The sequence below is a fragment of the Equus przewalskii genome, chromosome 13 (genome assembly GCF_037783145.1).
Source record: "Equus przewalskii isolate Varuska chromosome 13, EquPr2, whole genome shotgun sequence".
NCBI classification, from domain to species: Eukaryota; Metazoa; Chordata; class Mammalia; order Perissodactyla; family Equidae; genus Equus; species Equus przewalskii.
The window spans coordinates 46,037,574-46,063,023 of NC_091843.1; the positions used below are offsets into that span (position 1 = coordinate 46,037,574).

The 25,450-nt window shown below is 38.0% G+C and overlaps 1 protein-coding gene across 5 annotated transcripts in view; it reads right to left on the reverse strand.

Annotated features, from left to right (window-relative positions):
* CCDC192 (coiled-coil domain containing 192) overlaps window positions 1-13,030 on the reverse strand; it is a 224,497-nt gene extending 211,467 nt beyond the window's left edge. For 3 of the 5 annotated variants that reach the window (XR_011525630.1, XM_070571258.1, XM_070571259.1), the window contains exons 1-2: window positions 12,850-12,996; window positions 7,851-7,902 (exon numbers count right to left, since the gene is read on the reverse strand). Coding sequence is in view for 3 of the 5 variants with exons in the window: in XM_070571258.1 (XP_070427359.1) it covers window positions 7,851-7,902; window positions 12,850-12,911 (114 nt within the window). In the remaining 2 variants the exon portion in view is untranslated. Of the gene's footprint in view, window positions 1-7,850; window positions 7,903-12,849 lie in introns of all 5 variants that reach the window. The other 2 variants (XM_008530077.2, XM_070571256.1) reach the window with 2 other exon arrangements.
* Window positions 13,031-25,450: the final 12,420 nt, after the last annotated feature.

A 25,450-nucleotide genomic window follows, 5' to 3' on the forward strand; every position in this document is an offset into this window, starting at 1 on the left:
ATTGATTTATATAAGATCTTAATATATTAAGGATATTATGTTGCAATAGATGCTAAAAATATTTTCTATTACTTATTTTGCATATTTATAAATGCTTCTTAAATGGGTTGAAATAGTGCTCAGTGATAAGTTTTCTTTACCAGGTATAGAATTTTCAGAGACTAAATAATCTTTTCATCTTTGTGCATTAATGCATAACTTTGTTTGAGAAGTCAACTTTTGAAGAAGCAAACTCTTAATCAAAACCTGGAGAAAACTTCGATTTCTCTGAACCTAAGTACAGCTAACACAACACATTGACTCAAATTATTACACAGATTTCTAAATAACCAGTTGACTTTGATACCTGATCTAACACAAACAGCTCAGCTATCCATGAAGACCCGGGACTGCTATTCCCAGCAGCAGATTTTCGTTTAACAAAACTATGAAAACAAATTAAGCCCGTGTTATCCAATCTGCCTGATGAGACTGAGGGCAGCCAGCGGCCAAGCTTTATCCCTGAGAGCCTGAGTCTTTGTGCTTCTCACTCCCAGTCCACCTCCACTCTCCTCCAGCGTCTCTCCAAGCATCCAAAGAGAGCCTCCCAAAGGGAGACTTATGCTTTGGGAAAGGTTAAATTGAATAATTGTCCTAGCCCTTTGGGAGGATATTTTCTCTCAAGGAAAGTATTTTTCTTTAGACCACAGCAGTTGAAGTTTGCTCTCCAAGTCAGACTGATTGATTAGATGGTCCCTAAAATGCACTTCTCCCTTACTCTGTCTTCCTTTGATCTAAACATTCAGGTCTCAGAAGATGAGCAAATGGTACATGAAACTTGATGTTATCCAGAATATTAATTCAGAGTAACCCTTAAATTCCACTGAATATATTTAACTTTTATATATTCAATATATATATATTTAAATTATGTCCCCTTTTTGCATCTCACAACATCCTTCCTTCTATATATACAAACCTCAACATTTTCACCCTTGCAGAAAATAAAATGTGTCAGCATTACACAGCACAAATTAACATGCTTTCCCCAAAAAATGCCTGTTGTTTGGAAGTTTTTGCCATTTAAAGGAGCCAAGAGAAGAAAAAATGTCACGGGCATCTGATGAAACAAATTTGCAAACACTCAATTGCTTCAGTTTATAGAGGTCCTTTGCGCCACTGATGCCTCTTGGGGAAATTCTGGAAAACGTCCTATCTGTAAACAATCTATTTCAATGCCACATGTTTTCTAAATTTCTTTGCTTGTTGACATTTAAAAAAAATAAAGGAACATATTTGCATGTGAAAACAGGACCTTTTGTTTTTTATACATCTACTCTATCATAGAAATTAAAAACGAAATAGGTCATCTTGCCCAATTGCTTGCAAAGGATCATTTTCTAAAGAAGACTTCCTATTTCTTTGGCAAGCCTCATTTTAAACTACTAAAAAGTTTTTTTGGCCTCTGTTCTCAAGTTGAATAGAACTTATTATTAAAATGAGAAATTCTAGAACTAATGTCTTCCTTTATTTTGCATCTATCTATAGCATTTCCTTTCTTTTCTTAGATTTGATTATTTCCTTTTTTTTATAGTTAGTTTTATTTTGCTGTAATTTTTGTCCACCAAAATATTTCTGAAAATTCTCCGAGGCATATGATATGATTTCACCTCCCCAACCCTTGAGGTTGTTTGTGGCCATGTGACTTCTCTGATTAATGACATAAGAGCAGAAGTGGAGTGTGTAACTTCAGGTGGAGCACTCGCTGTGCACTTTGCCCCCGCTTCCATTGCTGCCTGCCTGGGTTGCAGAAGTGCATTCCCAGGTGATGCTTCCGTCCCAAGGGTCCCTTAGTTACTATGATGAGTCAAGTCCCTCTGCCTTCCACCTTGGATGGGTGTTGTGAAGAAGAAATAAATTATTCAGATAAATAAAAATTAAGATAAGCCATTAGCCAATTGTAGCTGATAACCTTCAAAAACTTTCATGATAATCAAATTAAATTGAAAAGAATTGAAGTTTTGATCTTTCTTGATAATAGCCAAGGGGAAAAAATATAATTCTCACCAATTACCGTGATATCATCACTACCACCTTTCTATGCACTCCTTCCATGAAACCTCTGTTGAGGTTGTTTCTGTATAGAATTTAGGCTACATGGTTTAAATTAGATGAACTTGGAGATGATTGTTTAGGAACAAGGCTGCCGATGGGGACGGAAGAGCATGCTATGGATCAGACCCTCATTTATTGTAAGATCTCAACTTGAAAGTTGCTGTATGAAAGGTTAAACAACGGGTAGAAACTCCAGCTAACATCTCACATCCCAACATCTGGGGAGCTCATATTAGTCTCCCAGATAGAGTAATATTAGATACTATCTAGATAACAAGCAGATGTCCCTAGAAGTAACAATTCAATTTCTATACTATTTGTTCTTTTGTGGAAAAAAGCCACTTTTTGGAGTGAATAAATAAATATTACCATGCTTTATTAAATAATATATTTTACTTCTCTAAAGTTTGCAAACAGATATTATAAAGTCTCATACTAAGAAAGAGTGCTATCAAAGTGGCAAGAACAGTTTCTATTCATATCTTTTGTCTTGCCCTCAGTGACAGCACAATGGCTATTTTGCACTTATTATGAATTTCCATTCACAAAACCTCATTCATTAGTTGGACCTATTCTGATTTTGTGATTTTATTAGGTTAAGGTCCCTGGGAAACAACTCTGAGAAATTTGGCTGAGAGACCCCTCTTAGAGAGGGTTTATTGCAGACAGCTCTGGGGAGCAACATCTATAAAGAAAGGCAAGAAGCACGAATGCAAAAGCAGCCTCAGCCTGTTGCACAGGAGCTCTGGAGCTGGGCTGGCCCTTCAGAATTGTCCTCCATCAAAGGAAGGAGGCCAGGTCTTGTGGACATGTATCTACCATCCATTGGATGCAAGTTGATCCTATGAAGGGCAATGACTTTGGGGCAAGAAAGCTCCTTCAGCCAAGGGAAATTCCTGGAGAGAGTCTCAGGTGTGAGTCATCATCAGGTAAAATTAACTCAAAATAAATCATAGATCTAAATGTTAAACCTAAAACTATAAATCTTCTGGAAGAAAACTAAGGATAAAATATTTGTGATCTTGGGCAAAGATCTCTTAGGTCAGGTATCAAAAGCATGACCCATGAAAGTAAAAATTGATAAAATTAGACTTCATCAGAATTAATAACTTCTGCTCTTCTAAAGACACTGTTAAGAGAAGGAAAAGACTAACCACAGACTGGAGAAAATACTTGCAAAACACATATCTGAAAAATTACTTGTACCTAGAATATATAAAGAACTCTCAAAACCCAATAATAAGAAACAAACACAACTTAAAAATGGACAAAAGATTTCAATAGCTACTTCACCAAATAAGATATGAAGATGGCAAATAAGCACGTGAAAATGTGCTCAACATCATTAATTATAAAGGAAATGCAAATTTAAACTACAATGAGATTCTACTACACCTACCAGAATGGCTGAAATTTAAAAGGCTGACCTTACCAGGGTTGGAGAAAATGTGGATGAGCTAAAACTATCACACAGTGCTGGTGGGAATGTAACATGATACAAACACTTCAGAAAACAGTTTGACAGTTTTTAAGAAAATTAAGAGTACGTCTATCATATGATTCAACCATTTCACTCTTAGGTATTTACCCAAGAGAAAAGAAAGCATATGTCCATACAAGGACTTGTACATGAATGTTTATAGCAGTTTTATTTGTAAGAGTCAAAAACTGGAAATAACCTAAATGTCAGTCAACAGATGAAGGGATAAACAAACTGATACTTTCAATACAATGGGATACTACTTAGCAATAAAAATGAATTATTGATACATACTAAAACATGGTTGAGTTTCAAAATAATTTTGCTGAGTGAAAGAAGCCAGCAAAAGGGGCACATACTGTATGACTCTGTTTGCATAAAGCTCAAGGCAATGCAAAATAATAGATACTAACATGAAGCAGATCAGTGCATCCCTGGAAACCGGGCATAGGCAAGTGGGGAGCAGTGTGGGAGAGGAAATACCCAGCTGGGGTGATGGGTAATTTCATCACCTTGACTGTGGTGATGGTTTCACGTGTGCATACATATGTCAAAACTCATCAACTTGTACACTTTAAATTTGTCAATTATGCCTCAGTAAAGCTAAGAAAGAGAGGCAGGAAGGAAGGAAGGGAAGGGAGGGAGGGAGGGAAAGAAAAAAGAAAAAGAGAGAGAAAGAAGGAAAGAAGAAAGAAAGAAATCCAAACCAAAAAGTTCTGAGATATTTCTTACCTATTAGAGTGGCAAAAAAAAAATAAAAATAGCCTATTCACTGAAACAGCAACAAATCCTTATATTTAAATATATGTGGAAATACAGTTCTATATTGATTTTATGTTAAGAATAGGAATATTTCCTTTAAATCACTTGAAATGTTCATTTAAAGCAGAAGTGATATATTAACAACTGTGATTAATTAATGATTTGAAAGTTTGTTCATCAAGGGAAGAACCTTCTGAAAGCCATTTTAGAATGTTAAGATATAGAAATGCTGGAAATGTGACCAAATATATCCTTCCTGCAAAAATAATACTATATTACACAAAGTACTAAAGGAACAGAATTTATATGATTCGACACAATTTAAGGCAGAGCTTGCCTTCTGCTGTTTATCAAAGGTAAAATCTTCCAGCTACTTTAAGGTTGTTTTGTAAAGCTGACTTCTTACGTAGTGTACTATGAACTTGACCTTACAAAGGAAAAAGAAAAAAGTACTTCCATATCTTTGGTACTTAAAATAATGATTCTTTAATAAAGTCATCACTAAATTACAATTTGAAAGCTAAATGGCTAAAGAGGTTTTAATGTAAGCTAAGATTTGCACAACAAGTGAAATGCTTCGTACAGGCTCTTGTATTCATGAATTCATACCCACCTGCTCACTCTTGGATGTACCCCTCCACCTAAACAATGGCATCATATGTTTTACATCATTCATTTCTATGTGTCAGAGTTCTCAAGAATAGCTCAGGGGGAGAAATCCTGAGCCAGGTGTCCAGTTCAGGTCAAGCCTCTCTGCAATAGAATTTTTCTTTCCTAAACAGTTTCAAATAAATGATTTGTATGCACTAGCTGTTCTCTGTCAGAGGATGTTATCATGGAGCAAAGGCAACAGTTCAAATAGCATTCTAATCCTCCAAGAGGCCCCAAGGAAAAGGGTCCAGATAAATGGGGACAACCTCACACCTGAGAAGTGGGTCTAAACAAACTAACGCAAACTGGATTTTCCCGTAATGTTCCTATTATATAGTGAACACATTCTTTGATCACTCAACAGCTGGAATCTCCCTCAACCTACCTGAACCTCAATTTCTTAATTTCTAAAGTGGTAATAATAATCAGAAGAAGAAGAAGAATATCAATATAACAGCGATGAGTCTGGAAACCATCCCCATCTGCTGTTGTAAGGATTCAGAGAGCTGGCATCTGTCAATCACCTAGTGCTATGCCTCGAGCTCAGTCCACTTGTTCTAAATCAAATGATAATGATTGAGCACAGATTTGGTATCTGAAACTTTGTCCTAGTGACACAGAGATGAATAAAGCCAGTGCTCACTCTAAGAATGCACAGTTTACCGTTAGTGTTCCGAGACCAGGGCAGTAGAAACAGAAGAGAACCACCAGCACCAGATGGTGCAGCCAAGGTAGAGGGTGTTTCATTCTGCTGGTGGTCAAGACATCTTCACAGAATTGAAAAGATTTCATCCTTCATCTCAATCTTCTCTACCGAAGCTAGCCAGAACTATTTAAAAGGGGCCTCTGAGATCCGCCTGCAATTTGGCTCCTCATGTCCATAGCAGAATCGGTTCTGCTGAGTAATCATTCCACAACTTTCAGGATTTAAAAGGGATTGTGTGGTGAAAAGGACGCAGTACTAATTGTGGATAACCTACGGCCTTGAGGTCTCTAAGCCTAACCTCCTCCAGCTGAATGTATTCTTCCAGCAATGTAAAAATACAGTAACTAAAGCAGACCCAGCTACTTTAAGCCCCAGGGCTCCCAACTATGTTAAATGTAAATTGAAAGAACATAGATTCTGAACTGCAGGAAGCTAATTGGAAGCCCTAGGCAGAAATCTTAAATGTGGTAATTGGCACCTTGTCCTTTTCAGTGTCTCTGCTTCCAATGAGAGGGTTACCTCTAGGGTGCTGATTAGCATTGTTAGAGGAAAAGGCAGTTCACAGCGATTGCTGAGCTGAAGCCTCCCGTTTCCAAAACTCCAATTTAACCTCTAGCCCAAGGGTTCCAACCAACCAGAGAAAAAATGTTTTCATATAGTGCTGGTGAGCAGTATTCTTTCTTTAGGCAACAGAACTGTAAATAGCTCCACTGTATAAAGTAAAAACTCATTATTAGGTTTTCTTTTCCTAGCTGATAGTAAACTATCACTATAGTTAAAAAACAAACTTTTAATTAAAGTCATATTCTACTAATCTAATTTGGTTTCCCTTTGACTTACATTTCTTCAACGAAAACCCTCCTCCTGACACGCATTATGTTTTGGGAGAGCTGTCCAGTTGGTCTGGGGCCAGATTAAATCAACTATACTTAGAAAGGAGACGTTAACAGTTTACGAACACAGATAATTGTGCAGAAGTGAGGTTCTGATTATGCACCTCACTAGATCAATTGTTCTTAGCTGGCGATGCTGGGCTGGGACCAGAGTGGTAGAGCAGAACTGTTGAACCCGGAAAGAAGTAAAGAAATTAAATAGCAAAGTGCCCTGGCCCACAGGGAAGCCCATTTGAACGCCATAGATTCCAGATAACTATCCTTCTGTACATTTGTAGGTACTTTACCAAGCATTCTCACATTCCAAACATCTTATTTGAAGTAGACTGTTAAAGTTTCATCATCCTCATTCTCTGGATGAAAAATAAGGCTCAGAGAATTTAAATGACTTGGCTATCTTCACACAGCTTGGAGGTAGCAAAGTTGGGCCTGATTCCTAGTCTTTTGATCTTTCTTCTATACATACTGCCTCTACAATAGAGCTGAAAGAATTGTTCCAGAAATCATCTATGGGTGGAGCCTAGGGGGTCCTTACTAAAACTGAATCAAGGGTGTACAGATAGCTTATTTTTTCTTTTTGAAAGGTAATTCTCAAACTTACATAAAAGTAGAGAGTTAGTATAATGAGCCTCCGAGTACCCATCACCCAGGTTCAACACTTCTCAACAACCCACACAGTTATCACCTGAGCCCTCAGGAAGGACTAGATGAGGCTCTGGTGGAAAGGACCCAGCTGTCCTGGGCCATAACAGAGTCCATGGAAGAAAGAAGACTTCAAAGGTCAGGCTAAGTGTGTCATCAGCTGACTTGACAGAGCATGATATGGAAATGTCTGGAATAGACTGATTTAAATCCAGGCCTAAATAAACCAAATAATGCAACTTATGCACTCTGTATTATGTCTGAATTCCAGGATTTCCTCACATATAAGCAAACAGTTTGAAGCAACCCAAGATGTCTATAATATTGTAGGGCCACAGAGAACAGTGTGGGGCTTGTTACAAGTGAAAATGGGAAAGGCCACACCGCACCACACCTAACCTCCCTGCTGCCCGATAACGTCCCTTAGTTGACCCTCTGGCCCATTTTCCTCATTCTAATTGAAAAAGAATATTCTATATTTTATTTTTGAGATCTTTACTAGCAAAATGTGAAAACGAAACTATATGAGGAAAATTTAAGTGTTAATTAAGGAAGTTACAGTTTCATTAACTGTAATGCTTTTTTTTAAAGAAAAATAAATCATACAAACTTCATTTCTTACCGATATTTTGTTACTTTGTTGTGTATCTGATTCCAAACTTCCAGACGCGATGCTGAAATAAAGTAAGAGTTTAGAATTCCAAAATTTTATTTCAGAGGCACATACACTCACACACACGCACACACGCCCCACCTTAAATGGATCTTTACACTGTAACGTTGAAGCTAAATTTTCCAAAGTGTTTCCTCCAAATGTCAATTTCTAAACATTTCTAAAGGAAATCAAAACTATGGAACGTAAACTTTACTTGAAGAAGATAAAATAGCCTTTCAATGTTCTCTTGAGAATAAGCAGTCTGAACAGTACAATCTGTTCTGAAAACCTGCAAAATCTCTTACTTCAACTAAGAAAAAAACAGAGGGCGGAAAGCATATAATCCTATGAAACAGCAGGCTTAGGGAATTCTTTGTCTCCTACACTCTTTCTCAATTTCTCTCTCTCTCCTGGATCATTTCCAATAGTTTACAAACATGCTGCTATTTATTGTATCTTGAACCCACTTAACTCTTTAGTTTCTGCTTGATTACTCTGATCCCCTTTATAGCAAAACTATATTCTCACTGTTTCCAATTCCTTTCCTCTTGTTTTTTGTTAAAACCGCTGCATTCAGACTGTCACGGGTACCATTCCACAGAAACCTCACTTACTGTATTCACCAGTGACCTCCACTTTACTATATTCGGTCGTCATTTGTCACAACTCCCCTTACTTGACAGCTTTTGACATGAGTCATCACTCCCTCCTTGAAGTACTTCTTTCACTTGGCTCCCAGGACATCCTAAGGTCCCAGGTTTCCTTCCTGTGCCACCTGCTGCTCTTTCTCAGTCTCCTTTGATGGTTCTTTCTTATCTCCCGAGCTCTCACCGTTGCGTGCTCCAGGCTTCCTCTCCTCTATTCACGTTCACTCCCTTGGGATCTCATCCAACCTCATGGCTTTAAATATCATCAATATGCTGATCACTTCCAAATACATATCTCCAGTCCAGACTTCTCCCTTGAATTCCAGATTCATTCATTCAATTGCCTTCTTGGCATCTCCGCCAGGACATCTAATAAATATCTCAACGTCAGCATTTCCAGAACCTGACTTCTCATTCCCACCTCAAATCTGCTCTACTTGCAGTCTTCCCCACCACAGTTGATAACATCATCCTTCTAGTTACTCAGGCTAGAACTTTGACTCCTCTTTTTGTCTTAGAATCCGTATCCTATCCAACAGGAAATTCTTGGCTCCACCATCAAAATATATCCAGTATCTGACCACTTCTCATCAACTTCACTGTTAACGCCCTGGTTCAAGCCTCAAGCTACCATTAGCTCTTGCCTGGATTACTGCATTACATCCTAAATGGCCTTCTCTGCTCTGTCTTTGCCTCCTACATTCTATTTTCAACACATCAACCATAAGAAAAATCATTTCATTCCTCTGCTCAAAACCCTCCAATAAGGGATTCAATTTTACTCTTAATAAAAGCCAAAGGCCCTGTAATGGCCAAAATGCTCCTACAGGTGTCTGCCATTCACTCTTCCCACCCACCTGGGACTTCAACCCACTCCTTGCTGACCCTCCCCCACACAACTCCACGTTTTCCTCTCTGAATTCACCTAACAGTCTCCTTTTCAATCTTTCCCCTCAAAGTCACACTGGCCTCCTCCTTGTTCTTCAGCCTCCTATAGACTCCCATCTTAAGTTCCTCTGCCAGGAACTTTCTCCACACCTGTCCACTTGGCTCTTTCCCACTTCCTTCTTGTCTTTGCTCAAATATCACTTTCTCGGGAGGCCAACCCTTTGCAGCTCATTTCAAATTGAACTCCCCACTCCCTTGTCCATCCTCATCATCTTGCTGAATTTTTCTCTGCAGTACTTACCACCTTCTAACATACTATATAATTTGCTTGTTCATTATATTTATTGTGTCTCCTCTCTACTGAAAATGTAAACTCCTTAAAGATAGGGACTATTTTCTGTGGTTATTTTTGTTACTCTATCCTCAGCATCTTGAAGAGGGCTAGGATGGTCAATAAATACTTGTTGAGTGAATGAATGAATGCATAAATGAATGATTTAATAAACCTCAAATCTTAATAAGTCTCATTTTACTGTTGCCAACTAATAAGGCTTACTTTAAAATGCAGGGGTACTTTTATTATTTTCTATCCTACTCTCCCCCGAATGAATGTATTATTTCCATATTTCTGTGCATGTCTCTCACTTTTCCAAAAATCTAAAACCACTTAAAAATGTTCACAAAGTAATCAGTGACTCTTGAACAAAATTAATTAAATTCCCACTGAGTGGAAGGACATACTGGGGTTCTGAGAGATGTAATTGCTTTTCTCACGTCATACTTAAATCAGCTAAAAACAGTATTTTGGTGCTTTCTACTTGACAGTACCTCTTTATCATGAAATGAAAAACAATCTTTTGGGTATCACAGTTGCTGGGCAAAACAACCAATGGTTTTGAAAGACCTTAGTAAGCTGGCCCCTCTCACCTTCTAATTAATTTCATCTTTTATCAATGCATCTCAGAAAACTCATAGTTTCACCAGACTTTACTGTCCAATAGTTCCAGAGTATGTGTTTAGCCTTTTCTTCGGTTGTTTCCTCTGACCAGAAAACTCAAGCTTTCCTTTCTGCTTGTTAAAATCTTACCCATTCTTCACACCATGACTCAAATGCTGCCTCCTCCAGAGGCCTCTTTGATCCTACCGATCAGAAGTATTTCTTGCCTCTGTGTCTACAAGCAGTTTTTGGACATCTCTCTCTTATAGCCCTTATTACATTTCAGGATGTAAGTAATTGTTTGTCTACCTATGTTTTTGCATTTCTCAGTGACACCACATAAAGGACGAGGACTATGCCTTATTTATTTTTTATTTGCCCAATGACATACCACACAAGGAATTAACATTGTGCCACTGAATGAAGCCAAACAAAACGAAACAGTGTGAATATAATACCCTTATGTGCATATTCAGATGTGCCACAAATATATATGAAAAAGTACTATTGGAAACGACCTTCTTTTAATAATGCCTCAAACAAAACTACTGATTTCAAAGTGAAGGAGCTTTGGCTGCCTGACAATAATATTTAAAGGTCATGAGTCATGGCCTCAGAGTAACCATAGTAATTCAGCATACACAATACAAGTCATGTTTTACCATAATTAAGGGGAAAAAACCTTTAGAAAGCCTATTAGCCTTGAGAGAAAACAAATTAGAATTAACAAATGTATTTATGAAGCTTGTTTTTATTCCAGGGTTTTCTTACTTCAGGATTCATGGAAAAACTGAAAAAAATTCTTTAAATTTCTGTTGGCAGGGAGTTATAACATGACATATAAGCCTTACAGTTGTTTTTTCTCAGTACTTGACAAGCACATAAACATTTCCATCCTTTCAGTGAAATATCTTCCTATCTGTTCTCCAAACTTTTTACCCTACATTTTTCATGTCAAATTGGAGTAATAATTAGCCACCAATTAGTCCATGTGAATAAATGATTTTAGTAAAATTGGTTTGGAAATACAGCTACTTGTACCTAATTCATATAGGATAGGATTTCCTGGGAAAATGCTTTTTTTATTCCCCAAGTTAATTGCATCCAAGGCCTCACCCTCCTTTGCCTAGACAACATAGGAGCAAGTTCCCATTTGGTTTATATAAACTATGGAGAAGGTCTGTCTCAAGCGCATGAGAAGAAGAGGGGAGAGGAAAGTAGAGCAGGGAAACAGGCACATGGGACGAGATGGGTCCTGCTTAGAAGTGAGGGAGCTGAACTGAACCCACCTACAGGTTAACAGAGGTAGTATGGGACACCACTGTCTCCTGCCTCAGAGCCCTGCTCCCTTCTTGCACAGAACACTCAGCTCCATAGACCAGGAGAACAAAAACACCAATGATAATCTACAGTGAAAGCAAAGTCCTGCTTTCTTTCCACTTGGCTCCCCTGCTGCTTGTACACTGGGCTATTCATTTCGAAGTTGCTAATCACAGGGCATTTTTCTCCCATTTGGTACCATTACGTTCACCTCTCCAATTATCAGCACATTGACATATTTTCTCTTTATGTGCTATGTTCAGGGAAATTAAAAGAAATTGAGTGTTTGCTAAATTTGATTTTCTTTAATAGAAAACTTCCTTCCTCCCAAAGATTGTTAATCTTTTGAGATTCATAGACTCCTTTGCACATAGAAACAATATTTTACATAAAATTTGGTGGGATTTGTGAATTTCCCACATCATCCATAGACCCTAGACCCAAGGTCAAAAGTAAATGAAAACAAGACCCACACATTTCATGTAATGAAAACACATTTTAAAGCTTAACAAAGCAGAATTGCAGTTACACATGAATATATCACACAGGACACCACCCACCAAGATCCAGCTCTTCCTGCAGAGAAGGCATGGTCATCCCTTATTCAAGGTCTAAAAGAAAATTCTAAATGGAAGGTATTTTCACATTTGAAAGGGAAATGAGTATTGTGCGAAGATGCAAATTTTCTAGCAGTTAACCATAGATCATTTATAGAGGTGAAACTGTACTTCCATATTTGTAGCCAGAGTTGGTTTGGGTTTTTATCTGGGGAGAGTTGGATGGCCTAGCTTCTTTTCTGTATATCTCCTGGCAAGGGAGCGTTGAAGGTGACATTTCATTAGAATGGTCCTGAAAAACAGCTGGCTCAGCGCCCCCTTCCCACACCAGTAAAATGGTTGGGGTGAGTATGCGATTTTGAGAAAAGCAAGTGAGGGATATTGTATTCATTCAACAGATATTTATTGAACACCTACTGTGTGTCATGGCCTGCCCTACAATCTTGGAAGATAGTAGTGTTCAAAGAAAGGGGTCATTCTCCAGGAAAGGATGAAAAATCTGTCTGATGTTTTCCCCCAGACGTTACAGAAAGGTTTTCTTTGAAGTACCGAGCAAAGGCTACTTTATCTAGAAATTCCCATGATTTCTTTTGGGACAGGAGGAACTAGGAACTCACCTGCCTCTCTCTGGGGTTTCAGACTCTGGGGCCACAGATTTCTTGCTATAGCATTCTCCCATCTCAAGTCAAGCCCACTGGGGTACCCTGTCCATGGGACAGACACCAACTAGCCCCATCGCTTAGAGTTTTAGAATCCCTGTTACTGCTCTGCTGTCCCCTGTTGCCAAGCAACCACAATGGCTGTGGAAAGGACAGTTAACTTTCTAAAAAAAAAATCTCAATAACAAAGCCACAGTAACCCCTCAAAACATCTCACAAATCAGATCCAGGCCTGAGTACAGATGAAGAATCACCGCATATTCATCATTTCTGGAAAACGCATTCAAAGAGGGCCAGAAGCAGCTGTTTTGTGCTCAAACCACGGCATGTTTACCTCCAAAACCAGTGCTAAGGAAACAGTTACACTGCTTATCTGAGAGGGATGCATACACAGAAAAGGATTGGTTTATAGGCTAAGCAGTGGTTTTTGTCTCAGACAATTATTTTTACGATATTCTTTCCCTGGGGCCCACAGGCCCCAGACAGAAGACCCTACCTGGCTACATCCTAATTAAGGCTTCTTTCCTGACACAGGGTTGCAGAGGTAATAAATTGTGCCCAATTTGCTGGTCTTCTGCTCCCAGTCACCCCTCATCTGCAGCCACTGTTCCTTGTTCCCTATTGCTTTATTCGAACACACCAGCCACTTTCTCCCAGCCAGTTGCTACGTCTCTCCCTGGATTCATTCGTGGACCCAGGTCAGCACATATTCACTCCACTTCCTGCTCTGGCAGGAAGTACATGTAGGACCTCCTCAGTGGACAGATCGGAATCACTCCTGGGTTCTGATCCCTCATGTCCTGGGCTCACTCAAACCTAGTCACACAGACCATCCCAAAATAAATTAGGTGGGTGTGACAGCAATTTTTCTAACCACAGAATTTGTTTCTAGGGATGGAGCATATAGATCAAATAACTGCCATAGCAGTGGGAATAGTTGGAACTGATCAACTAAAGAGTGTAATTAGCATTTACTTCTCCAAAAGAACTTTAAGTCACCCAGATCCTTGGTAAAACAACCTTATGAATAAAGTTGTGAACTTTGAGAAGTTGGAGTTCTGGGTGAAAAAATCACCAGTAAGTAGGTAGATGTGGAAAGACATGGATTGGGGTATCGGTGTCACATCTAGTTAGCAGCCTGTGTAGAATTCAGAAAATCAGCTCACCTCTCTAGGCCCTCATTTTCTTATTTATAAAAGACTCACTTGAGCTGTTTCTGTCATTCCTTCCAGCTCTAACATTCTGATCTGCTCCCTTAGCCCATCTTATTAAAAAACCCACAGAGTGGATTATGCTTTAGTACATTTTAGAGGACTGTGCAGATGTTCAGCATCTATTTGGTTCATAACAATTTATGAAAGGAAGGTCATCTCAATAATGGCTGGTGAAAGGCTATGTAGGCACTAATTATTTATAATGGTTATCAATCTTATCTTGATCTCACTGATCAAAAAGAGAGGCTGGGAGATATGGCTGGTACAAAAACAGACTTTCAAAAAGTCCTTGAGAAACAAAGTGACTTTTCCATTGTTACTCCTCCTTAAATGATTACTGTGGGGGAAGGGTTTCTGAAGGTGGTGGTGAAGAAATGAGTACGTTTACTGAAGACATATTGGTCTACAGAATTCTTGACTGAGCATAATGAAATTCATGATGATCTTTTATGATTAGGTTAAGGAAAAGTACTTAGGAGTGAAAGTCATTGAAGTGGTCTTAATTTTAAAACTTGAACTGATTTTAAGAAAAACTACAGCTTTTTCCTCTAAGTCTACTGGAAAAAAGGGATGTTGTAACGAAACTTCTAAAAATATGTGTAAGTCATTGGCACTTCCACCATTAACAGTATTTTAAACTAAAAAATCGCTGCATGCTTGTTGAGGCTCTTGTAGCTTACTATGCACAATTTGAAAACTTACTTTGTGGCCTGTTAAGAATTCCTCTTTTGAAAGATAATCTGTGTATGACCCCACTCATATGAGGAATTTGAAACTATGGACCAAGAACAGTTTAGTGAATACCAGGGGAAAGGTGGGGTGGGGGGTGGGCACAAAGGGTGAAGTGGTGCACCTACAACATGACTGACAAACATTAATGTACAATTGAAATTTCACAAGATTGTAACCTATCAATAACTCAATAAAAAAAAAAAGAATGCCTCTTTTCTTAGAATCAGAAATCATACATGTGCACATAATGATTAATTTTAAGGAATATATGTACTTTGTGTGTTCTCATGCTAATGCTTATTAGGATGCCTTATCAAACTTAGATGAGTTAGTATCGGTAAGACCAGAAAGGAGCGTAGAAGAAGAAACAAAGCTATGAGGAAAGAGCAAGACAGAAGAGGTGGTAGATTTCCAGTGAAGCGCTGTGACTGAGGCGAGGAGAGAAAGCTACAGCGGAGGTCTTTAGAGTCTCTGCTTGGGAAACAACCCTTTGGCCTTCATCTGTCCACTCACTTTCAATTATTTATTCACTTACTAACCAAATAGTTATTGAAAACCCATTGTGCACTAGGCATGGTGCTAGGCTTGAATAAAATTAATACTGTCCCTGTTCTCATAAAACTGTCCGTTCTATTAAGGTTATCATTCTGGTAGCCACTAATGTTCTATTGGAAAAAGAGAAAATGAAGCAGGTCTTGGATTTCCAAAGGGCTCTTGTAACTTAGATCCCAAACATTGAAAAGAATAAACAAATAAAAGCAAACAGAAGTACCTCGTAGGTGTTCCTCTTGGGGAGGTTCAATCCTGCGGAGAAAAATGACCACTCCTCACAGAGTTGACCTAGGGAAGCTCACTATGCTTTTATTGTGATAGACACAACGTGACTGTGCCTGTGTCTGGGAGTCTGGGTGTGTCTGTGCTGGCGGAGGATAAGAGGTGAGAGTGAAAGTGAGATAAAAACCAATGTTAACACCACAAAATAAGTACAGATCAGTCCACAAACCACAACAACCAAAACATCTTTCAACTGATTGCAAAGACTTTCCTTTTGTTTCTCTCAAGAATTAGCCAGCTCTCTTGTCATTGTTTTTTGTGACCTCTTCCCTGTGTTGCTGATTGCTTGACACAGTGGGTCTAATTATCTCCAGGCTTCCAGCATGTTTTAATGGAGGAGATGTTTATCTGTGTGAGCAGAGACTTACCTACTCCTTGGTCCTAAAGTCTTTCCTCAGGAAACATGGGAATGAAATTAAAAGCTGTTAATTGATGAGCGGGAATGTAGACTTTTCATTTATGGCTTTTTGTATGGCAGGAAGCAACCATTCCTTCTTCCTCTTTACAGTTCTGTACTGCCAGGAGCATTTGTCATTTGGGGATCCCAAATAGACCCTGATTTCCCTGTGGGAATTGTCTCTCTGCTCTCGTATTGGGTTTTGGAGGGACAGTAAATTCGTGTTCTCAGCCCCCACCACATAACCCAAGGAGGGACAGACTCTGTCCAGACAAAGGACTACATAACATCTGAACTTGGCTATTCAGCAACTGGATCCTGGGACTTTCAATCTCAAATTGGTGATATAAGAATGAAAGAAATAGCTGAAGTTCTAGTTATCCATTTGCTTATTTATTTATCCTACAAGTATTTATTGAGGCTCTGCTATGTGGCAGGCATTTTTCTAGATGCTGGTGATACAGTGGTAAGCAAGACAAAGTTGCTGCCTTCATTAATTTCATAGTTTAGCTGGTGGAGGCAATCAAACATACAGAAGAGAATTTCAGACAGGGAGGAGAGCTATGGAGAAAATAAAACAAGGATATACAACTAGGAGGCGAAGGTGATGTAGAACTGAGACATGAAGAATGAGAGGGAACCAGCCTAGGCACGCTTGCAGGGAAGAGCTTTCTCGTCAGGGGTTCAGTCCTATCATCATAGAAACACGCCAAATGGCAGCAGTAGAAGATGAACAAACCTCTCTTGACCGCATGTCTTTCTGTGCTCCCCTTCACCGAAAAATTCATCAAAAGAGTTGCTTTTCTTTCCATCTCTCTTCAATCTTCTCCAACCAAACATTCATAATCTCTACTGAAATGATCACCACTATCCTCCACCTTGTCACCTCTCTTAAATGGCTACATCCTGACGTGAGTTTTCTTTGTTATGAGTCCTGCTTCTCAGCATCTGGAATGGCCTTGGTTTCTGCCCATTTCTAACCCTAACGGCAGCCTCTGCTGATTTCATGAGCCCCAATATACTGCCAATTAATTCCCTTTTTCTTTTCTTAGCCAGAATTGGTTCCTATTGCTTCCAACCAGTAAAAGCCTAATTCATGCACCCATATTTTTCTTATTATTCTTAATTTTTACCCAGGAAACCCAGTTGTTCAACTTACAGCACAATCTCCTCCATTCTTTTGCCTATATTCATTGCTTCCCTTAAACTATTAGTACTGTCTTGGTGAGTACATATTTGTGTTTCTTCTATGATTGACTGACTCTTCTTTTATAGTTATTCACTTCCTGAGAGTAAATCATTCACTTGTTTAAAAACATTTGTTATTATGTATGTGCCTATCACAGTGTATTGCAGAGAGGCGTAGTTCAAAACCGTCATGGTTCTAAGACATACTTGTTAGACTGCTACACTGACTGAGAAATTTCTTTTTTAGGTTGTTTCTACTGTTCATCTATTTTTAAATATTCTTCATGCTTTTTCTAATGCATCATTACCGTAGGCTCTGTAGAATCTATGTCCTTTTTGTCCCTACTAAAATTTCTTAGAGATTCGTTAGCTGTAAAATTAAAAATAATTTATCCAAATATTATATTCTCATTTCTTTAACAATTTCCTTATACTCCCAATAAAGAATCTAGTCCCAAATAGTAAAACAAAACAAAATGACAGTAGGAAATCCTAAGAAGCCATTTCTTAGAAAGGCCGTCTCTCCACTAAGATTTTCTTATAGCTCACAGTCAAATGGATGAATATGTTTTGGGGTCTTTTTCCTGAGGAAGGTTAGCCTTGAGCTAACATCTGCTGCCAATCCTCCTCTTTTTGCTGAATAAGATTGGCTCTGACCTAACATCCACGTGCATCTTCCTTTACTTTACATGTGGGTCGCCTGCCACAGCATGGCTTGATAAGCAGCGCATAGGTCTGCACCCAGGATCTTATCCAGTGAACCCTGGGCCACTGAAGTGGAGCATGCAAACTTAACCGCTACTCCACCAGGCCAGCCCCTGGATGAATATGTTTTGATGGATATTGTACTGTGAAGGGTAATTTCAGTAACAAGTAACAGAAAAGGCAACTCATAGTAGTTAACTCACAAGGGAAATTGCTGCCTCCTGTGGCTAGAAGGCCCAGAAGTCAAAGTTTCCTCAGGGTTAATCAGTGACATTATCAGCACACAGTATCTTTCCATCTTGTCATTCTTCTATCAACAGTGTTGTCTTCTTCCAAGGGCTTGATTTCCTCGTGGGCATAGAATGACTGCCAGCAGTAATTGGGACTGCAATTGTGACCTTGTTCATGGCCAGAGATAAAGAGGGTTGCCTTCTATAACCTTAGAACAAAAGTCCTATGTTTGTTCTAATTGCGATCCTAAATAGCTGGATCCCTATGACTGGGGAAATGTTGATTGACGTAAATCTGAAATATGCGCCCACTCCCAAACCAACCACTGTGGCAGTGGGATAGGATACATCAGAATCCACTCTTAGAATTGGGAGTGGGAGCAATTCAGTTCAAATTCCATGACTACTACATAGGGGGGAAGGATGAAATATGCTTGGGAAACTCAAACACTATCCAATGCAGGCATACATTTGCATGTAATCTGTATATAATTCACATATGCATTTCTTATTTAATTAATTTATGATAGAAATAATGATCATATCTTACTAATATAGGTTGTTGTCATATAAGTGTTTTACATATTTTTTCATATTATCTAGACTAGGAAAATAGTCAATAAGATTAATTTACTGTTACAACCCTAATGGTCACTCTTTCTCTATTTTTGTATTTTTATTCTTTCTTGATGAAGTATATACCAGCAAGGAAAACAAAAAGTTAAAGAAAGGATGAGGAGAACACTTAAAATTTTGATCTGAAATATGATTTGAGAATCTCTTTCTTAGACAGCTATGAAGCTAATAAACTAACTACCTAGTGGTGTATATATATTTTCAGAATGTAGTATTTCTATTTAAAATACTTTGTACTCACAAATCTTATTACATTCATGAAATTACCAACCACCTTGCAGCTATAGCTTAGAAATTATTTTGAAATTTTTACATCTAATGATGTGTTTGTTTAACTTTAAAAAGACATCCATTTTAGTCTCTCTGTCTGGAAGAATGATGAACCTTCATCTTTACCTTGTAGAACCAAAACAAAACATCTTGATCAGCTTGAAAATTTACTGAAATCTTCTTCCATATTTCAATGTAGTTCATTTCATTAGTTATTCCTTTATATTTTCAACCAGTCATTAAATTCACTCAGTGGATTGAATACTTACTCTGTGCCAGGCTCTCTACTAAGCACTGTGTGTGTGTGCGCACGCGTGTGTGTGTGTGTGCTGTGTGCACAAATGGACAAGGATTCTGAGAGGTTTCTATACCCTTCCTGAAGTACATAGAATGTTGAAGGAGAGGTCTGAAGATTCAGAGCTGGGGTAAAGACAGGAGAGAACAGAGATGTGATAAAAGTACCCTTAAAAAAGTGCTCATACCAGGCCACTGAGTAGCAGGAAAGAGTTCGCGACTCCCAACACCAGAGTCTGAACACGGCTGACAAGTCCCCTCTTTAACCTGCAGGTCACATCTTCATCATTATCCTCTACCAAGAAGACAACACTTTGGAACTTGATGTGAATGTGAGTTGAAAGCAAACGACAAGTGGGAAAGACAATCAGCATTTCTGTACTCATTGGATGCAGGGAATGTCTCCCCACTCTAGAAGCATTAATCATCACGAACCATCAGCAGGGTGGAGACACGATTCCTCCCAGAATCTGCCCATTTCAGCACAGGACAGTATTTGCTTCATAGACAGCACATGGAAATTATTCAAAAATCAGTTAATCTTAAGTAACTAAAAAGTATTGAGAAATCTCGTATTTGTAGTTTTAATTTTAGGGAAGAAAAGAATTCCTAACTAACCTGAGCAAAAGAGAAGAAATTTGATCTTGCAGAGACTTAATGTGTGGCAGTTCAAAAGCCAGAAAAAACAATTTTAAATAGGTCAGTTCAAAAAGGCAAACAGTTTTGTCAGTGCTCTTAGCGTTAATTAGGAACACCCAACCTATACCACACAGGGGAGAAAAATGTTCACAATCTACCAGACACATCTCAGCTGGCGAATTATTGCTTGTCCTTGTAAGATGATTATTATTTTATTATTCTGTGAGAAGGTTTGTGAGATGCTTGCTGAATCTGAAAGCAATTCAGCAACAGTGTCCCAGAAACTGGTAAGATAGAACCACTTACCCACTTTCAATATATCACACTTGTTACTTATCATTTACAAAGGATTATTTTGGCCATCTTGACTCGAATTAGCAAAAGAAGGTACAAGAACAGTAAATCCCAAGATTAGGTAGAAATTATATGTAAAGGAAAGAAAATAATTCAAGAGAATGAAAGATGAGAAGCATGACTAAGTGCCTTAACAGACGCCATTGTTAATTTTTAGCTACAATTAATATACTATTATTTGCCTTCATCTAAATGCTCTGGTAAAAACACAATAGCTTCTGCATTGACTTCTAAATTTTAGTTACTAAATAAATTTTGGTGACTATCCTACAAGGGTAAAGATTACAAATAAAAAATGTGAAGAAATAGCAGTTACATTGGCATGCCTCCTTCTCTAGAAGCATCCTGTTTATAAGAGATAAATGCCATATACATTATTATAAGGGTTCACTATTTGTAATTTATCAGATGACCGTTCCTAGCCTTCCAGGAACCGTCTTTCAAAGCGTGCTGCTGAAAACAGGCAATAAACAAATATTTAAGAATAAAATATCTTCCTTGAAATAGGACAAACCTTGACAATAATAAGACAACTTTATCAAGAGAAAGCCATTCTCTCTGCAGCGGACAGCAGCGGTCCCTTTAATCAAGACACACTTCAATAATAGGGAGGCTTTCCGAGGCTGCTCCAAGAACAAATGTGTCCTCACGATAGAATGGTTCCCAAAATAAGCTGTCGTGTTTGGCTTCTCTCTGTGGGCATATTGAATTTCCTGAATGATCCTTCTGTCATTTCACACATGGCAGATGCAACAGATCAGCAACCAAACAAAACTCCTGCCAGCGGAGATTGTTTCTCACTATTATGGGAACTGCTTTCATTTGCGTCCTGATTTACCTCATGACATTAAAAAAAAAAACCACAAATCTCACATTGAGGTTTCATGGATTATCAAAATCCCACAGCTCATGGGAAAAAAAAATGAGGCGAACAATCAGACTCCGTTGGTTGAAGTTTGGAGCTGTAGATGAGATCAAAATCCCAAATGCAATGATAATGTAGGTTATCCTAAGTTGATAACCTCTCCTTAAAGCAAATTATTTCCCCAGTTAATTTGCAACCTCAGAAATGAAATTTTAAAGGTTGCCTGATAGCTAAACTATATTTCCTCAAGATTTTTCATACATCTCAAAACTTGTCTTTAAACCTTATATTCAGAAGGTGTTATTGTGATTTGTTTTTATTAGCCGAAATATCAAATTTTGCTGGCAGAGAAGTCGTTAGAGTCTATTAACCATTTGTTATTTTCAAATATTGAAACACTATATCACATTAACTTTAATATGGTATTGAGTGCAGGAGTGAAGCCAAGTATTTAATGGTAAATTTGTCACCTTACTGATTGATTTTAAGATTCAAATGTTCAACTATTCCCATGAGGTATTGATAGGCTAGGAAAATAGGTACTTTACAAAAATTTCTAAAAGATTCTTATTGAAAATATAAAGTTAAAAAGAACTGTTCTGGAAAAAAAGATCACTGTGTTTGCTAGTTCTTTGGTACAGAAAAGGCATAAAAGTAGTAATTAGATTGTTGATTCGATATAACCCCCTGACACTAATGTTAATGATAGACCAGTGACTGTTCACTGGCTACAAAACTGCTAGGTACAGCATAGTTACTAAGCCTGGGTTAAAAATAATTCTATCTAGCAAGCACGGTGGCATGTGACTATGTTTCAGACCACATTAAACATCAATAGTCTTATAAGGTACTTCATTAAAAGTCACTGTATAAAAATTTGAGTTATACAATGGATAAATTAAGGATTGGTTTATTTGCTATATTGAATGTTTATTCACTTCATTGAAAATCTCAGCTTCTTTAGGGGAAATCATGTGCCCCTTTAATTATTCACAAAGCTTAGTGCATGTAAGGATTTGTGCATTTGGCCACAAAGAGGATACCTAGCTATCTTTAGATTTTCAAAGGACTATGTATTTCAACTAAGTTTAAAAATTATGTTTCTTTAATGTAATGCCCACCCCTCATTATCAAATATAATTTGATTTACAAATTATTGATTTAGTTTCTTTTGTAAAAGAAAGTATACCCACCTAGGAGAAAAATGCTGCTATAAAATGAAAAATATATATGTGTGTTGATTATGAGGATGAATGGACTCAGAACCTTAGGAATATCATTAAAATATGTTACAACAACTCTATTTTTATACATAATGTAAGAGTGCATGGAAAATAGCCATAGAAGCAGAATTACCATTTATTGAGATCTTACAATGTACCACACTTAGTTCTATTTATACTATTTCATTGATGACATTCATTATGATTATTGCCCCTTTGCATATGAAGAAACCAAGTCTTGCAGAAGTTAAATAATTTACCCAAGATCTCACAGCTAGCAGCTAGAAGGCCTGAAATTTAAATGTGTCTTTTTGGAGCTAAAATCCATACTCTTCACCACTACGCTATAATGCATTTCCTACAACCTACGACCACTCACAATATTATCATGGAGATTGTAGGTCATGAAGTAGAGTGTTCACATTCATCCAGTGAGTATATAAGCAGAGGCCTAACAATCACAGTATGTACTTCTGGAAACGGGAGACGTGGATGCGATTCCCCTTCACTCCCGTCCCACTGCTTCACATCTTTTCAAGAACAAACATTAGTTACTATAACCTCAAACTTCACCTTTTTTTTATTCACTTTATGTTGAATGCAAAAGGCATGGCAGCTTAATCCAAGGGTTGATTTCTCTTAAAACTCATGTCATCAAAAGGGGTTGTCATTTATATAAACAACTGGCCAGACTTTTTTGTGTGTGTGCATGGTAGAATTAAAGAAAACATACTTTTAGAAAAGATTGTTTTAGTTGAATACTTTACATTTTAAAATTTTACATAACGAACCTCAAAGATTTTTTTTCATATCAACTGGAAAAACTTCCCAGGGATCCTCTGTGCCAGGCACATCTTTGGATGTATCCTAAAGGAATGGAAGGAACATTCAAATCCTTCATGCTTCTTAAGAGTGGCAGAGCTAGATTTCCATCACAGCATCTGTGTTTGCACAACTAAATCATGCTGTTTCTCTTGGAATGTTCTGGAATTTATACGCACAAGTAGCAGTAAAAAACACAAGCAAAATTGTAGAATATATTTCAATCTTTTTATCTCAATAGATTTCAAAACAACCTGGAGAGATTGTTACTAATGAGGAAACTGAGGTTTAAAGAGACTTGACTTGCTTACATAAGTAGAAGTACTGGATGTAATCCAAGCGTTCTGGTTCCAAATTACGTCTTCTCTCTCCATCATACCACATGGCATATCTGGTCATTCTCAAAGTCATCAAATGGAGAAGGTAGAAGTGAAACCCTGAGTTGTCCCTTCTTAGGTATTAATCACTCCTCAGGGAAAATCTTGGAAGGCATTTCTCTTGTGTTGAATTATTGCCTTACTACTTAAGTGCTCTGTGAATGAAGACTGGAGCTACTCCTCATGGATCCATCCCCATCTTCCTACTGAGATGTATATCCTGTTAAACTTTCCACTGACAACAGTCTTTCCTTTAGCACTTGTGGCTCATGTCTGGGAGTAGAATAATCTCTCAACTCTTCCGTTAGAGGCATCATAAATTTTCTTTCTTTTGCATCGTCAAGGCTTGGAATTCTTTTGCCTTTAGCACAGATTTTTGGACTTCTTTTAACTAATCAAAATAAGATGGCAAAAGTTGGTAATAGGAAGAAGGAATCTGATTTTGGGCAGAAGGGGAAGCAACTACTCTGCTTTGCTTAAAACAGAATAGGTAGTGGGCGCTCTAATGTGGCTTGATCAGGGTAAAATTGCAAATCAGGTGCCATGTTTCCCCTTCTCCCTCTCTCTCTCCATTCTGGGCTCTTCCTCCGGCCCACTTCAGTCTACTCTTAACTTTCACCTTTCAAATTCTTGTGTTGTCACCTTCCTTTGTATGAGAAAAAAATATTTGATAGATAAAAACATAAACTTGTTTGGTTCACTGCTGAATTCACCATTTTGTGAAAACATGGTGCCTTACACTTAAGTAATGTATGAATAAAGCCCTAGAAGGTGTTATCAAATTTTTCCTCTAACTCTCATAATAATAGATATTTAAATGAGTAGAAGAAAATAAGGTTACCCTCCCCGTTCCCAAAGGAATCTCTTGACATGACATTTAATGTGGTGAAGGCAGGAGTCAAGGAGGCAACGTGGAAAGGGAAGAGAGGCTTTCTCGTTTCCTCCTAAATTACGGTTTCTAAATCCCTTACTGTGCCTCATATGCAGAGGACCAAATGAGACATTCATAGATAAATTCCTTACATTGGTAAAACACTTTAAGCTTTTAAACACTTTCCCCGACAGAAATGCTGAGCAACAAGTACTGTTATTCTGAAGGAGGAAACAGGGGCCTTCAAATCCTCTGGAGGCGGCATGGGTGTGCCTTTATACAATAGTCAGCACTCCCAAAGGAGCATTTTCCAGGGGCATTATGCATCCTGGGATCAAGAAGTATGATGTTTATCTTTCACACAATCTAGACAAGTATGGACATATATAAGTAGATGCTCAAATCTATATAAATACAAGTACATGCAAATACATTGGTATAGAATTTCCAATCTTTGTTGTGAAATCAAAGCAAAGGAAAGTCCTTAAAAATTCCAGTGCTAGTTGAAAGTAAAATGTTGAGTGGGTATCCAATAAGTTCTTTAACAAAAATAACAAGCACAAATATAAGAGCTGTCATCAACTTTCTTTGTCAAAAGCAAACTAACCTGAAACCAAATTTCCTTTTGGCTATTCTGAAATCCCCATATTGCCATATATAATATGATAACTCATTTATACAAGGATTTCAAAATAAATATTTGACCTCTATACTGTAAGATACAATATGCTACAGTCGTATTTCTCTACATTGGTAATTCTACATTGTAACCTTTGGAGATAGAATATGCCATAGAGGGAGTCTCATTGTGAGACAGTACAGTACAATAGCATGGGTACAGGTATGGCTGTAATCAAGGTGTCAGCCAGGCCTAGGGTCTTCCCTGAAGACACAGCTGTGAGAAGATC